This window comes from Toxorhynchites rutilus, chromosome 2, assembly GCF_029784135.1.
Source record: "Toxorhynchites rutilus septentrionalis strain SRP chromosome 2, ASM2978413v1, whole genome shotgun sequence".
Classification (NCBI taxonomy): domain Eukaryota; kingdom Metazoa; phylum Arthropoda; class Insecta; order Diptera; family Culicidae; genus Toxorhynchites; species Toxorhynchites rutilus.
The window spans coordinates 133,291,247-133,308,983 of NC_073745.1; the positions used below are offsets into that span (position 1 = coordinate 133,291,247).

The window sequence follows — 17,737 nt, forward strand, 5'->3', positions numbered from 1 at the left end:
GTTCAATGGCGTGCCGTTTATTTCGTTTCCACCGTGAAGTGTATTCGAGAATCAGGCCCATATATACACACCTATACACATATATATACACCTTGATCACAACCAATATACACACCAAGACGGGTCTATGGTACTAGGTGAGGCCGTTTCGTCACTAAGTTGGTTAGGGGAGTGGTATATGAAAACAGTACGGAAGAAAGCAGAAGGGGAATTATTTCCTTGAAGCGTGAAAGAGACAGACTGATCACGAGCGAGCTTGGGCACAAGCGTATTGTGTTTTGTTTACAAACAAAACACAGTAGACTTCCAAGATGGCTGAAGAGTGGTTTTAGCAAGTTGGCCCACCTTAGGATATACTTCTACGCGCCTTGATACACACCTTGGTCACAACCAAATGTAAATATTGATATTCATATCCGTCAAAAATGAAAGAGCTCTACCAGTCTACCTAATAAAACATTCCATTGAATCTCGTGTACTGGAATAGGAATTTTTGCTCGTCTCGACAGTGTCTGAAGCCGAGACGAGACGAGACGAATTGCTCGTCTCGTTTTCTGGAATAGGGCCCTATGTTTCAAGAAGATCAATTAAGCCATCTTCCCAGCAAACATTAAATCGCATAACAAGCGTATATATAACATCATATACCCTAAAATTTGGTTGGCATATAATGCGCCTAACTGGCATATGCATGCAAAAGTGGAGGCCATATACATACATGGCAAATGCTTACCAAATTTGTTTGGATGAATATGCAACTTTGACCGGCTATAATAGCGATTATGTTGAAATTGAATTGCGAACTAATATGAATATATCTCGCGCGGCTATCTGAAATTTAATTTAACAGCGGTTAATATTTTCGAGTGCATCAGCATTTCATTGACATTTTAATATGATGTAATATGTTCTTTATTAGGATCTAATATGATTTACTGTTTCATGATTTTCTTCAGCATGCAACACGATTTACTACAGTACTGAATCGATTTAAATTATACGCTTATACGACACACAAACTGCATCATCGTTTTATTCGCATATGATGTGGATTAAATATATTTTACGACACTGTGCATCATAAAATTGATGTTTATTATACCGAATTGCTTAAAATTTGATAATGGTATATAAAATCGAGTTTTTACATTTTATGCGATTTCAAATATACACGATACATACTTTGATTGATATTATATGCAATTATGATTTATTCGGATTCCTTGTAAGACTTGGCACGTGCAAAATTATGCGATTTAATGTTTGCTGGGTTGTCCATCTTGTGATAACCAAATGCTGAACCTGAAGCACCAATCCTGGTTTCCTCCACGCCATCTGTCTTCCATTCGATTCTTCCGTATAAAAGACCTTGTTCCAGAACTCCTTAGGTCAATTTACATACGCCTTAGCAAACTGTAGTCGTTTTTTCATATTCACCTTTGAGATGTAATACTTTTCGAGGCCAACACGACCTCTCAGATTGTTCCTGTATACTGCTCTCCGGACAATATCTATGCAGACAGGTCTTCCAATGATGCCGGCTACTTCGGTAGTCAATTTAGAAATGTTTGTTTTAAGGTTCTTTCGCAATGTTCGAACAATTACCCGTTCATCATCAGAAGATAGGATCCGTTTGCGTTGCTACCCAGGAAATTTTCCATGATTCCTTCGTATTTCCACTTGTTTATGAGTTTCTTTGCTGTTTAATAGGTTCTTCCAAGTACAGCTGCTATTTACTGCAATGTCTTTCCACGACAATTTATACTTATTATCATTGTAAGTGTAATAATATCTATTCCTTTCCTCTATCTTGCCATTTTGATAAAAACTTTTTCAAACATCAATAAAAAACAAAAACCAACACTGCCCAAGCAGTGGTTAAGTGTTGACACCAATCACTGATGAAAAAAAGTACGGTAATTCCCAAATATCTTACTTACAAGGCTAATTTGTTCAGAGAAATTTAAGATGTACATTCAATTTTGCGATGCCTAGGATAGAGATTGTTTTCAATTTTTAGGAATAAACCATTTGCAGAAAACTTTTCGCGGAATTTCATTGCACATACAGCTAGTTAAATGTGCGAGTAATTAATATGCATCAAAAGAATCAATGTATTCAAAATATTTTATACCAAATAGATGGTAAGTATCGTCAAGCAGCATTTGTACACTCAATTTGGCGATTGACTGTATATAGAATCATATCCCTATTCTAAATTATCCCCACTGTGACACGTGCGTCTCCATGGATCAAGTGTAGTCGATTTTATTATCGTGATCTTTTTTATTCATTTGAAATACCCACCCACATCCGCATGTATTATGAAGGGTTGGGTACTCACGATTTGATACAACTTTCTCTACTAGCTCTGGTTGGAGTGCTGTGTGACCTAGCACTCCCTTCCGACGGAAATAGTCCTCGTCGGGAACTTCGATGCCAGATCGTGGGGTCAGCAGTGCGTCCGGTGTCCTTTGCGATGTGCCGAGCCACGAAGGAAGTGCCTGTTCCAGAATAAATAGTCCCACATAAACCGCCGTCGAACGGCTGTTCGATGCAATAAGTTTTTGCTCAACCATAAAAAAGCTTAACTTTACTGCCCACGTTTGCATAGGAGACGTAATAAGCAACACCATTAGTGTTGGGAAAACGCAATTTTGTTGTTTTTTTGCCTACAAGCTTAACCATGCAAATTTCGAATGAAATAATCTGTCCAGTCGAAGGATATTATCGGCAAAAAGAGGACCTAGAAGATTTTGCGGATTGAAACATATGTTTTTTCCATTTGGGAAACGCTTACGTCTATATATGCGGACAGTCAATCGTTTCGATGAACATTTGTTCGCATAGCTAGACGTAATCATCAGGTTGCTCTGTCTGTAGCGTTAGTATTTACATTTTCGATAATAGTCAAAATGTCTCCGTCGGTAGTTTCAGTTGTTATCGAATAAAATCAAAAAGGTTTGAAAGAAATTTAGTGAAATGTTTAGAAAAGGTGCTCTGGATTTGTTGAGAGTCTAGAATAGTACTTTTTCCTGAATACTATGGGATATGATAAGAACAGCAGGTTCATGTTTTTTCATTTAATTGAATTTGTAAAGGCAATCTGCAATGTTGGTAATTTTAGCAACATGATTTACCGATATCACGATCAATCGCATAAAGATGGTGGAGCGAGTTACACCAACGGTATGAGTAAATGCTGAATATGTGAAATAATTCGATGTTGAATCCGAGGAATTGTAATGCTAAGAACCAATATCATTTTAATTTTACTACTGATCTGATTGTTTCATTATCTACTTGAAGATTCAAATGCAGAAATTTAGGTAATTATAACATTAAAAAACACAATTGCTTCTCTTTGTTCATTGTATACAGAAAATAGTAATGATATGAGCAGTGTTTTAATGGTTTCTTATATTCATCTATTAAGAAACACTAAGTAATAAGACACTATCGCGATAGGCATATGTGGACTCTACAAGGATGTGATTCAAATGTAGATTTAGCTTATGGCACATAACACTGATAATTGTTGATTTTCGAACGATGTATTAAAGCGGTATGGAACTGAGTGATTTTTCGGAAACGTTTTTTCAAAATTGCTCAAATGTTTTCGAACAAAAAATGTTTGTTTGCATGTTGAGCAAACGTATTACATTACGTAGTATCCAAAACGGCGAAAAAGTCGATTTTGTTCATTTTGTCGTTTACGTCTCCATTACAAACATGGGCAATTTACCTGATGGAGATTTCTGCACAAGCACAAACACTTAACGAATTCCTTAATAATTGAAATCCTGTCGTTAATTTTCCCTATCAAAAACGTACAATGATTAACAAATTTGAAAAAATCGTTTAACACAAAATTTACTTTCTAAAACACACCGCGACGTGATTTCAAAAATCGCACTACTGCCTCTTCCACTGATTGGAACAAAGTGGACGAACAATGGTATTCAATTTTCCTCGAAACAATCAGTCTTTTTCTCCAGGGGAACAATATTTGCCGAAACGAATAGTGTTCTTTTTGAACCATGAATTTCCTCAAACTACCGCATGAGTGACCCACTTAGAGCGTCGCTTAAGCTACTCGCTCTTAGCATGTATTGGTGTGCCAGAACATGAGCTTTGTCTCGCTCTTGGATGCTGTGTTGCGTACAACAACACAACGATTCCATGCAACTTATGATAATCGTTGTGGGCAATTTCCCGATAAAAAATTAGTTAGGCAAGTGCGAATGAAAAAATTGAATCATGCACGGAACAACATTTAAATATTAACATAATAATTCCACAAATGAAGAAATAAATAAATAAATGCACCAAAAAGGGTGAATAAATGAACAAATAATTTTACAAAAAAAAAATTTAAAACAAAAAAAAATTACAAATAAATAATACTTCACAGACTATTTACAAGAAATGCCAAATACTAAATACACAAATGTACACCTGTTATAGTGATTGCTTTAAGTACGATGATCTGCGAAACCTCTATGAAATCAGCGGGAGTGTACGAGATGAAGGGGAATGAGAACATTTTGGTATCTTTAATACTGCTCGCACACCGGAGCAATAAGCTTAATGAACGAAACTTGGCAAATTATGAGCGATAGAGTTGCTTTTCAACCGGTATTGCGTCAGAGGGCGAGGTCAACAAAAATGCCCATTGGCGATAATATTGCTTTTTGCATGTTACTGTTTGCTGGTTGCTTATTGCTCCGATGTGCGAGCCACCTAACGGCACGGTTCCATCTCCACTGGCCTAGGGCCTTGGCCAGAGGACATCCTTGCCATCTGGGCCAGCAAGCAATTTTATCAAATTATGCTTTGAAAATGTTTTCATATGTGTTTAGTTTTTGTGTCATTCCAAGTCCAATTTTTTGTAACCATTTTATGTGAAATGATGATTTGCTTCTAAAAAAACCTTGCGTCAACGCCCACTGTCGTTGATAAAAAGGTAAACTATCCCAAAAGGCTGAAGCCTCTCAATCAAACAATAAAAAAGAACATTTTTGCGTCAAGAAACCTCAGTATAGTTTGTTGACGTAGGACTACGAAATCATTTTATTCAATGTCCCCATTCATCTCTTCGGTTATTATTCTAGAATGCACCGAAATTATACAAATTACTTTACCCAATTTTCCACTACTCAGCTACACATTTCACATTTCGGCATTTTTTTTTTACCAAAGTGACCTTTCAATAAATCCACTGAAACATGCGCTGTGTGGTAAGCGGCACCGTCTTGTTGAAACGACATGTCATTGATGTTAAGATCTTCCAATTCTGGCCAAAAATTGTTGTCCAACATGTCGCGATAGTGCTCTCCATTGACGGTAACATGACAGTCGTTCTCATTGACGAAAAAAGCCCATTTTTTTAATGCAAACGTTATTCCGCTGATAGGACACGAATGAAACGGTACGTATATTTTATGAGAAGTTGTACAACATTCTGGAGCGATATGTTCCGCGTAGAAGATGTAGACATTATTTCTTCCGACAACCCTGGTGGACACCTGAGTTAACATCGTTCGTAAAGCCCGTAAGAGATATTTTGAAGCTAGAACTGCCGAAACACGTACTAACTAGCAGTCTTTAGAAACAAAGTACACAAACTACAAGTACGTAGCTTTTCGTAGCTACATCGAAGGTTTGCAGCAGAGTGCGACCCTGCGTATAATCTGAGTTGTCCGCTTCCAGTTTTTCTCGGATAGAGCCGAAGAACAAACTACTGCTTTGGTTGAGAACACAGTTACTAATGAAAATTTTATTTCTAGGTTTAAAGTCAGCGCCTGCTGCGCATGGATATTAAAATTCAAATTCTGCACGCTAATATTATCTCACGCTAATACTCCTCCTCGTGCTAATCTTGAATTACTCCCATTTGGCTTCGTAAATCCTCCAAACGGACTCGTTGCAGTGTCTTCGTCAACATGTCAGCTAACATCGATTCCGAAGGGCAGTACTGCAGGTTGATTAGCTGTTGCTGATGGAGATCGCGAACGAAAAAGAATTTCGTTTCAATGTGTTTCGTTCTTCGCTCCAAGCGGTCGCTTTCGATTACCTTGATGCAGCTCTGGTTGTCTTCGTATACTGGAATTGGCTGGGTTGAAGACTCGCCGATTTCATCCATCAATCGCTTCGTCAAGATAAGCTCTTGGCATCCCTCTGCAAGTGCAACCAATTCGGCTTCAGTTGTGCTGAGGGCTACACACGACTGCTTTCTGGAACCCCACTGGATCAGGCCTCCTCCGAACATGATCAAATGCCCAGATCCTGCCCAATCCGCGTCAGCGTATAGCGACAAGCCATCGCTGTTGCATCCCAGTGCCAGCTTGAGGTGACTGCTTGTTGCTAGATATCGCAGCACTCGCTTAGCTTCATTCCAGTCTTGTTGGTTGGGGCAACTGGATTTCTGCGCCAGGATCGTCGTGCTTACTGCAATATCCGGACGAGTGTGCAGTGCCACGTAAAGCAATCCTCCAATAAGGCTAATGAATTGGTGGTTATTCGGTAGCTGGTCATGCTCCTCCTCCTTCAGCTGCAAATAGCCTGGATCGATGGGAGCCTTCGACGGTTTGGCATTTTCCAAGCTGAACCTCTTGACTAACTTGTTGATGTAAGCCTGTTGGTTCAATTTGAAGCCATTCTGTCCACGTTCTACCTCCATACCCAAGAAATGATGAAGATCTCCCAGGTTGGTAACGGCGAACTGTTGCTCTAGGTATCCCAAGATGGAGCGGAACTTTTCCTCTGACTGCGCGACGATGACCATATCATCCACGTAGATTAGGATGTACGTGAATGCTCTTCCTTTCTTCCGGATGTATAGGCATGGATCTGCCTTCGACTGGATAAACCCTATGGCCTTGAAGAAAAAATCCACCTTCTTGTTCCATACTCGCGCTGACTGTTTGAGTCCGTATAGGCTCCTCCTCAAGCGACATACGGTACCCTCATTTCCGGTATGGAAACCATCGGGTTGGCGCATATAGATGACTTCATCCAGCTCTCCGTTAAGATACGCCGTCTTGATATCCACGTGCTTCACAGTCAGATTCTTCCGGGCAGCGACGGTTAGCAACGTGCGAAACGTGACTTGCTTCGCCAAAGGTGCGAAAACTTCGTCGTAATCGACACCAAACTTCTGGGTGAAGCCTTGCTCCACGATCCTGGCCTTGTGCCGCACGATGTTGCCCTTTTCGTCCTCCTTGGTTTTAAACAGCCACTTGCAACCAATTGCACGCTCACCGGGGGGTAGATCGACGAGCTCCCATGTGTTGTTCCTCATTAACGCTTGATATTCTTCGATCATTGCAGCTTTCCAAAGTTCGGCGTCTGCGAATTGTAACGCCTCCTTGAAACTACGGGGGTCACTAGCGGTGAGGCTAGCGAGACAGTTGCCCTTCTTCATACGTTGCTGCTCCGATGCGGTAGCCGATGCCGATCCAAACGACGAACCAACCGTTGGCTGAACGTTGCGCTGGCCTGAAAATTGGTAGGACGGTAGGCCTTTGCTCGGAATATAATAATCAAGGTACTTGCCTGGTAATGCGCGCTCCCTTCCGCTGCGCCTCAACACCTGTGACTCGGGTGGTTGTAAAGATTGTCGCGGGGGGAGCGCAATGATTGTCACGTCACCGTCAGAAACATCACTTTCGCTGGTTTCGACTTGCGAGTAGTAGTTGGATGCCACCGAATCGTCCGAATCATCATCTGACTGCTCCTCTTCTTTTTCTTCCTCAGATGGGTGTGCTTCGATGACATCGACGACATCTGCTTGTGCTTCTTCGAAATCCAAGGACCCGAATGTACGCACCTGCGTTGGCTTCCTCACTGGAGCTGAAACGGTATCGGATGGTTCGTGGGACGGTTCACTAATGAAGACGACATCCCGACTCTTGAAAACCTTCTTTGTGGCGGTATCATACAAGCGGTATGCCTTGGTATCTTCATCGAAACCCACGAGAATCGATTCCTTGGACTTGGCATCCCATTTGCGCCGTTTTTGCTTGGGAATGTGTGCCATCACCTTGGCACCAATCACACGGATGTGTGACAAATCCGGCTTACGGCCACTCTAAGCCTCCTCCGGTGTTTGCTTGTGCCCTTTGGTCGGGGAACGGTTGACCAAGTACGTTGCAGCTGCTACCGCTTCGGCCCAGAATGCCTTCGGTAGCTTCGCTTCAAACAATATGCATCGAGCCCGCTCGACGATGGTGCGATTAACTCGCTCGGCCAGACCGTTTTGCTCCGGGGTATACTCCGTTGACGTCTGGTGCCGGATGCCCAATACTCTCAGCCGGTTCTAGAAAGACTTATTGGTGTATTCCTTACCATTGTCTGTCCGAAGAATTTTCAATTTGCATCCGGTTTGCCGCTCTGCTAGACTGTGGTAGTGGATGAACGCTCGCAGCACCTCGGCTTCGGACTTGGTCTCCAGAAAATAAATGGAAATTCGTCTCGTCTTATCGTCGGTGAAGGACACGTAGTATCGACTTCCGCCCAACGATGTCTCCTCCATCGGACCGCAAATGTCTGAATGGACGACCTCCAGCACTTGACCTGCACGATGTCCCTCCTTAGGAAAAGGTAGACGGGACTGTTTTCCCATCGCACAGACGACACAATTTCCACAAGTCGTTTCATCGAACTGTATACCAGAAGCTAGACCACCTTTCAGCTGCTTCAGGCTGCCTACATTCAGGTGACCCATTCTCCTGTGCCACGTGTCGATATTGCTTGATGTGCATGCCAGTGACGTTGCTATAGTCTTTTTCGCTTCGAACCGAAACAGCCCTTTCTCGATGTCATGGCAACCCGTTGCTATGACGACGCCCGATGGGTCGATCACCTTGACTCCGGTTAGAGAAAATTGCACCACGTGTCCACGGCGAACGATTTGACTTACCGAAAGAAGGTTGTTGGACATTTCGGGGATGAATTTCACGCCGTTGACTTCTATCGGTGGGTTTTCGGGAGTACACTTCGCATCTAGCTTGACCAGGCCATTCGCAACGATATTCATCGTCACTTTGTCTGCTGCTATAACTACACTGCGTGCATCCCTCGTGTTCACCAGAAGTTTTCGGTTGTTGGTGAAATGATCCGACGCTCCTGAATCAAAATACCAAGCTTTGTCATCCGCACCGTTGTTAGTCGATAACACGGCACTAAACGCTGATCCTCGTTGATTTGCTGGGCATTCTCGGGCGATGTGGCCAAACTTCTTGCACCGCTTGCATTTGGGTCCCTTGGGCTGCTCTGCTGACCTGCTTTCGGCTGCGCTTTGCTTCTTCCTCGGTTGAGGTGTCCTTTTCCCAAAAAATGCGGTTCGGTCGGTTTGCGTTTGCACTTCTTGTAGCAATTTCGTTTTGATGCTGTCCCCTGTAATCGCAGTCCCAAAGCTTTCCAATGCCATTATCATGGGTTTGTACTCGTCCGGTAGACCTGCTAACAGCAACGTTCCGATCCATTCCTCAGAGATATCAAATCCAACGCCTCGAAGCTGGTGGGCGGTGGAAATGATCTGGGTGACGTACTGGTCCACAGAATCGCATGCGGCCATCGTTGTGGTGATGAGCTTTCGCAGGAGTCCTATTCGCCGGGTCAAACCGGTGTCTTCAAACGATGCTTCCAGCTTCGCCCAACACTCACGTGCCGTTCTTGCGTCCTTCACGTGAACGTAGTTGATCGGATCAAGTAGAAGGATGATTTTCGCACGCGCTTTCCTATCCTTCCGTTGGTCGACGGCTGGGAAAGTTCCATCAGCATTCGCTATAGGCTTCACCGCATCCCACAGATCCTCAAGCTCCAAAAATGTTTCCACCGCAAATTTCCAAGTAGCCCAATTGTCGCGACCAGTCAAGCGTTCTATGGACGGTAGGGTTGACAAATTTTGAACTTGAGCTGCTGCTGGTACCGGTGCTGGTTCGCCGCTTCCGCTTCCTCCTGAGTTACTACCTCCAGTCGACATTTTTTCTTCACTATTCTCGAACTTTCTTCAGTTTTCCGCTGGGCCCATAACCTCTCGGACAGAGCCGAAGAACAAACTACTGCTTTAGTTGAGAACACAGTTACTAATGAAAATTTTATTTCTAGGTTTAAAGTCAGCGCCTGCTGCGCATGGATATTCAAATTCAAATTCTGCACGCTAATATTATCTTACGCTAATAGTTTTGAGCCGAAACGAAATCTCGGTAGCCCTGAGTAAGTTGGAAGTTTCGAAAGGGCCCGGCACGAACGATGTACCGCCACTGTTTTCGAGGGAATGTGCCGATTCACTGCTGATGCCATTGACTGATTTTCCGATGCCTGGAAGCTGGGGTGGCATTGCGCATTTCGAAAAGAGTAACTCGTTTCGAGAAAATTCGAAATGGTTTTAGTATTATGTATATTTTTCAAGTTCATATTTTCGGTGTACTAGATTTAGAGCAAAATTTGTCTCGTAAAGAAATGTATAATTTTTGGGTTCGTAATCAAAGCTGGTCAAAGGCATGTCAAAATGGTCGAAACGAACAAAAATCACTCGTTTCGAAATGCGCAATGTCACCCCTGGTCTCGATTACTACGATTTTCTCTCGAAAGTGTTCGAGCATTTGGTTAACGATGCTCTGTATGCCGCTTCCCGACCATTGATATCGGAGCTCCAGCATGGTTTTGTAAAGAAGCGATCCGCAACTACCAACCTGATGTACTAAGTGAGTTTCCTGTGTTTGAATATAGAGAAACGACCGACACCAAATTGATGCGATATACTAAGCCTTCTCTAAGGCGCTGGGCAATGTACCTCTGAATTTGACAATTGCTAAATTTAAATACCTTGGCTTCCCTGATTGGATCACCGAATGGCTACGCTCGGGCCTATCTAAGAACGGGATGAAGCTTAACACCAAAAACGTTTAGGTTTGTTGAAAAGCGCCAAGAATATAGTTGCTAATACTACCATAAGGCGTTGAAATTATTCAAATTTTAATGTTTTTAACGATTTGCCTCAAAGAGAAATTATGATCATAGTTTGCTGCAAACTGCAGCGCGCCAAGCGGTTGCCGAAGAATAAAACAACATTTGTCAATCTGACAACTCATGATCCGAATTGGTCATTTAAATGCGTTAATTACATGGTTTAGCTATGTAAATCTGATACAAATAGTGTACAAGCATCATGTTTACAATATTTGTAAGTGTTATAATCCAGAAAATCAGACCGAAATGATTATTACGTACCAAATAATCATCTGGTGATTGAATCCGACATGTGAATCCGTGAAAATATACTATGAAACTACTGTAATTCATGAAAAGGACAATTTCATTTATTTTTTTTGAAACATTCGAATACCTGATAGACATAGGTCGGCTGAATTAGAGCATTAAAAAAAGTTAACGAACCATGATAACATTTTCGACTGAACAAACCAAAATTATTTACCTTGAACTTGTTCCAGAATTATCCGTCGACGAATGAGTATTTCATCTTAGTCCTCACCGCTTGAGATTGGCTAAATAATCCTTGAAATACAATCATATGCAGATACGCGAGGGACTGCGTAATCGAGGTCGCGAATGGTTTATTTATAATCAATTAATTTGAAAAAAGGCAGAGCTTGAATTGCAATACTTACTCTCTCCACAGTGTTCGTGGAAAGAACGCTGCATTTGTATTACGAGTGAGCAATCTAGGCGCGCCTGATTCGCAGTGATATATATAAAAATTGAATCCCGCTAATACATTAGATGCCCATTATGACAGCACAGAAATGCACAGAACAAATTTATGCGAAAATGGGAATGTTTCAAATTTATACCATTTACAGGTTGGGAGTTCGTAATGGGAAGCATGTCCGGCAATATTTCAGGATTTCCGATTGGAACGTAAATCATCACAATCCGTTCGCATTAAAAATAGTTATCAACGTTAAAACTATTTCGTGACATGTCGCATGACATCCTCACTGTGCGGCTGTCTGTTGTAGATCAATCGAAAGACTGGTATAGAAAAAAAGGCGACGGCTTTCGGAATACAGACAGTACTTTCGATACGGCTGAACTAATGTTTAATTTACCATGATATCGGGGTAGCCTCGCTGTCTGTACCTATTTTTTTGTTTTGTATTTAACGCTAAATAAAGGAACACAAATAGCTAAATCTTAAAACAAATGCTGAAAACCTAAACATTAACAAGATATTATTTATTTTTAAATGCTATTTCTGCGTTACTCAAAATGGGGTCTGTTCCACCCTGACTTTGATAGTGGCAAACCGGTAACACCTTGATTTTGTCCCTCGGACCAACACCTTAAACGTCCCCTTGATACATATTTTAAATAATTTTTCCAGACCCTTCGCCGTCACGTAACCAAGCGCCGTAACTTTCCCTTCCGACAGGCTGAAACTAGATCGAGTAACATAACCGAAGCATTCTCTGCTACATTGATTCCTCACGGATGAGGGCTTGGCTGGTAACCACAGTTCGCGTATTTTGACTAGTTGTTCCCGGATGAGTGTTTGATTTTGTGGTCTTGCTATTCGGATTAATGTGCCAGGATTCTTTCGCTGCCGAGCTTTTTTTTCGCGAATACGACGATTACGTAGACGCTTCAACAGCCTCAGGTGACTGCTACGAAGCAAATGCCGTTCCTTCTGACACGGATCCTTGCGAAGCGGCTCCGTATACACCGGACTGTTGTCATGGCTTGCGCCCTGCTGCTTGTTCTTCCGAAAGTCGTGTCGTAAAGGTAGACAGATGATAGAGTTATCCCCAGGATTTCCACGTGATTTCATAGTCAGAAACAATGGTATCAATGCTTCGGCAGACAACTTTGCTGATTTGATGTTGAACTTGCGCTGGAGTGAAAGTTGAATCTTACCCAGAGCTTCTTGATCGCGTAGAACGTAATATTTTGGAGGGTTAGCTGCAGCTACCCACTCAGATACTAGCTGACCCCATGGACACCTAAACGGTGATGCGATTGCATATTTTTTATAGTTGACTCGACGATTGTTCGGCCTGGAAAAATATTTATTCCAACATTTTTCGTACTCTACATCCGCTTCGCTTTTTCCTAGAACCGTGTCCGGTACTGTGTTCAGATCCACACCAGTCTCGAGGGCTTGCATGTCGAATTCTTTCAAACCAGCTGGCTTTGCCCCCCACATGATAAGAGTTTGCCATACTGCGAGACCATATCCGGCAGGAACAATCAAATCCCAACCGCTGCCATATCCGAGCCGTTTGTATTCCGCATCCTGAGAGCCGGGATTCTGTATAAGCAACACTGGAATTGGTTGAACATAATCTTCGAAGGCACATTTTTCACCAGGAACCAGGCATTCCTTGGCTCGAAGGAGATTCAGTTCGTGAGTTGATTGCATCTCATGGAAGATACGATCCCGTATTGAATGATCCCATAGAGGAGAAAAGGCAGTATGAATTGTGTTTTCAGGCAAACATTGTGGTGTCATAATAGTCCCCGGTAAAGCTTTGGTTCGTTTTTTAGGTCGATTGAGACGAGGATCCGCTATAACCAACCCAATCACAAGACCTGGAGTAAACTCTACGGTGGATGTTAAATTCCTCGCATTATCCCAAAAACAAAGTTGCTCCTTGATTACTTTTTTACGTGCTAAATCTTCTGACCAATTTGTGTACCAATGTTTCAGTCTTATGTTATCTGATGGTTTGTATGTTTTTAGCGCCTTACCTAATATGACATGGGAAAGTGGTCCAGCTAACCGAAAATAGTTAAGCGCATCCTTCAACTCTTTAATCGTAACCCCTGACACTTTGTTCACATATTGCGGGATTCTCACGGTTCCGGGGCTTGTTGTAATTTCTTTGATTTTAGACTCACTCGATGCGTTCACTTCCATTGCATTATCATGCCGGTGGACATTTTTCAAACCGAACAAACCTATAAACTCTTGAATAAGCTTTTTATAGAACACCGGATGGGCAAAAATCCATAAAGTCCTTCCATCGCTACCAGCATCCTGGGCCCTCCACAAAAATCTGATTTTACCGATGCAATCAAAAGGATATCTATCTTTTTCGTAAAGGTGCACGTTTCCGGATCTTCTTCCCCCGAGAAATGCTTTGGCAGTAATTGTTAATCCTATTTCCTGGCTGCAAAGACGACTCAATCCGTTTTTCAGCGTTTCGTCGGGACCACAAATTTCAATACATCCCATGTAGGATGTATCCTGCAGAAGGCAGTGCTTGGCTGTCGCACGGTAACATGCCCTGTAAACCTTCCTCGTGGGTGTGTAGGGTATTTTGTAGCCCCATTTCGCTGTCATATGAAAACGCTTGGCGTGCCAAATGTGCGTTTCCAGCCAAACGTTGGTTCTTTTACGGCGTTCATATTCCTTCAAGAGATTTGCCGTTTTTCGACGATACTTTCTTGATGGTCTTTTCTTTTTCTCCGGTAGTCCACTTTTGCTAAACTGTGCCAGATGTATGGAACGGAACTTCCGAGGTAATCTTTTCGGGTTGTACGTCATAGCTCGACGTCGCATGTGAAGGGGAAGCGACTGGTGCATAAGTTTGGTTTGCTTTTCGGTGCTAGCTATATTGCGGAGCAATGTTTTCATCTCGGTGAGTCTTTCTTCATTGAATTCCACCGAGTCAATTTCCTCTGGAAGCTTAACAGTTCCACCAACCGCGGCATCATATTGCAACGATTTCGATGCCATTTCTACAATGGGGAAGATTATAAAAATTATACAGTCTCGATTGATCATGTACTTACCGAATAAAAATAATGGAATAACTAACTATGCGATATCAAGTATAAATAAAAATGCCCACTTCAGCTTCCGTAGCTGCTGAACACGTGCTGGTTGCTTTTGAAATGCCATTCATGTCCACAATAACAAAACAAAAACAACATACTGTATACAAACGTCGCCTTTGTTTACTTTTTGTCGCTCTGTTTTTGTTTCACTTTCTGAATGAAGTTGAAGATAAGGTGGTGCAATTTTCTTTCTACACTGAGGTCTTATTTATGCCATTTTAGTTACAAAATTCAAAGCATTGTAGCATAGGCTGATCCCGCTGGGTGTCGTATTTTGCGTTTTCTAGATATGTTTCCATATTGTTGTTATTTACACGTAGACTCTCGGATTGTGGAATAGAGACTAAATACAGTTTGACCTTGGTAAGTAGGTTTGCTTGCATCCGATCCGTAAGTAATTGCCAAGCAAACATTAAATCGCATAACTTGACATATTCTAAGGCCAAGGACGTAGTTGACGCGGTGCGGTGCGGTGTGGTGCGGTGCGATGCTATGACTAGTGATCCTCGATTATTGTTCGATTAATCGAATAATCGAATACTTCCTACAGAAATCGATTATTAATCGAACGAATATTACACTATCAATAATCGAAGCGAACGAATAATTTACGATTAATCGATCCAAACCCAGAGCAAGAAAAAGTACGACTGCTGTGGTTTTATCCTGAAAATCAATCATTATCTTTGACGCTCCCCTAATGCCGTCAACGCGAATTGAGCTTCGTTTACGAGTTTAGGGAAGTATAGAAGCTAATGGGTCCTATTTTAGAAATCGAGGCGATACGAATTTTGCTCGTTAGCTCTATTTTACTATTATAGAAATCGAACAATTCGATAGCATCGAGCGAGTTATAACTATCGATGCAAGTGTCAGAACTTTTCGAGTTGTTTGGTTCACTTGTTGCATATCTTCAGAGAATTATTTTGTTTTGGCTTGCATCCCTTTGGGAAACATTTCAGAAACGCTTCAATATATGCAATTTTCAACACATGTTCGTTTGTTTTGATCAGCATTTGTTTTACGGTGCTGCCAGAATAGTCTATACAAGGTAAGTGTTCAATCCAGCATTATTTATATTAATCATGTTATAACTTACAATGCAGAATTTACTTCCAGCGCATATTTCAGTGGCTGAAAATGAGTGGTGGAAGAAAAAAAACCAAATCACCACTAGTTTGAACGACTCCTTGAAACAATGGAAGCGAATGTAGACATTACTCGAGGTTTTTGTGGAGGCAGTTCTAATATAATCCCAGTGTAGGAAAAGTTGGAGAAATCCAGAGAGGAGCTGAGACCACCAATGCATCTAGGTTCAGAATGGCAGAAAGTATTTCTTTTACGATACACATAACTTTCATAAGTAAATTTTATCATACTCTTTGAATTTCTTTCAACCGAATTTCCTACCTAAAAATTGCTTACTTTTACTAGCATACATTAGTACGTTATTTTTGGCAGCAATTTTCTTTTTTATTGCTGTACTATACCAAACTATACCACTTTCACTACAATAGATCAAACTAATGGTCGGAGTGGTATAATGCTCTATACCATATGTTGAAGCTATCCTGCAAAACAATAATGATTTTATTCAAATTATAGATTTGGATTGACATGAGGGGAAAGGTAAAGAAAACACTAGCACACAACAAGCGATAATTTAGAGCAACATGTGGTGGCCCCAATACAATAAAGCTATCGACGCCGCTACAACAAGAAATCGATTCTAAAAGAGAATTACATGTTGCATTACATGAATAACAAAATTGGTTTGCTAAAAGAAAAGTGAAATTCGTGCATGACTCTTCACGGAATTCCATAGATTTTCTAATAATTATATTTGTTGTACAGCAGTTTGTTCCACGCTGTCGTTTTTATTACACATGCATGCGTGCCTTACACCTATTAAGCTTTATTCTTTGAGGGAATATCAATTTACTCCAAAACATAACCATATTAACACTTTTGGAAATACATTTTCATAGCAAATGTCTCAAAAAAAGATTTGGTATCCTTTTTATAGTGCTTCATGAAACATTTTAAACTTGTTTCAAAATATTTCATCACAACCGCTGACATTCGAGCTTGCTAACGAATCGAGTAGTTTTCCTCGATTTCTATAATTCCAGATTTTACTCGGTGTGATAGTGATAGTGATTGTATCGAATCCTCGATTCGATTTCTATAATAGGGCCCAATCATTGATTTTTAGGCGGAATGAATACTTTTTTCATTCCAAATGGTTTTCTAACAAATAAGAAATATTAGTCTAACTAATTATTTCTCTCTCAGTGTAACGATTAATCGATTAGTCGATTATTTGGGGCGATTAATCGTATCGAATAACAAACTGCTGAAAAATATTCGATTAGTGGATGAACGATTAATTTCAAAAATCGGGGATCACTAGCTATGACATGTTGATCGCTTTAGATCGCGCGTTTTTTTATGTTTCATTCCACTCCATTCCATATGTAAACAACCCAGTACAAGGATGCCAGATATGATAAAATGTCTTCATTTTGTAAACAGTTGAATTGTGAGATTGTTTTTATCTGTGAACATGGTAAATGGAAAGCCCTTAACGTAACGTTTTTATTATATGCATTATGTAAATTAAAATAAAGTTTATCGTCACGATATCAATAATTTAATAACTCAATCTTTATTTTCGTTCGATGAGTTCGATTGTGAAGATATTTATAGAAATTGTCTGGCAACCACCACTTGCGTTCACTCGCGGCGAAACACTCCACACACAGTTTCGCCGCATTGAAATCGCGTTCGCATCGCGTTTACTATAATTTCCGCATTCGTGAACGAAAGAGCATTCCCGCGAACGAACCCGGGCCCGCGCCCTCATCGCATCACGTTCATTATGTTCTCGGCCTTAGGCGATGCGGGCGCAAGCTCATTTGCGGGAAAG

The 17,737-nt window shown here is 41.3% G+C and overlaps 2 protein-coding genes across 2 annotated transcripts in view; both read right to left on the minus strand.

Annotated features, from left to right (window-relative positions):
• LOC129768332 (uncharacterized) overlaps nt 1-2,664 on the minus strand; it is a 48,551-nt gene extending 45,887 nt beyond the window's left edge. Inside the window, exon 1 of the mRNA XM_055769906.1 lies at nt 2,345-2,664. Coding sequence (XP_055625881.1) covers nt 2,345-2,636 — 292 coding nt within the window. The 5' untranslated portion in view covers nt 2,637-2,664. The remainder of the gene's footprint in view (nt 1-2,344) is intronic.
• A 9,289-nt stretch (nt 2,665-11,953) lies between these two features.
• LOC129768327 (ribonucleases P/MRP protein subunit POP1) lies at nt 11,954-14,877 on the minus strand. Its single transcript, XM_055769898.1, has 2 exons — nt 14,764-14,877; nt 11,954-14,709 (listed from the first exon to the last, which is right to left on the minus strand). Exon 2 carries the CDS (start codon nt 14,705-14,707, stop codon nt 12,233-12,235), a length of 2,475 nt encoding a protein of 824 aa, XP_055625873.1. The 5' UTR covers nt 14,708-14,709; nt 14,764-14,877; the 3' UTR covers nt 11,954-12,232.
• Nucleotides 14,878-17,737: the final 2,860 nt, after the last annotated feature.

What these genes read in the sequence shown, in the direction of transcription:
- LOC129768327 (XM_055769898.1), bottom strand. Translation starts at nt 14,707, where the DNA reads ATGGCATCGAAATCGTTGCAATATGATGCCGCGGTTGGTGGAACTGTT.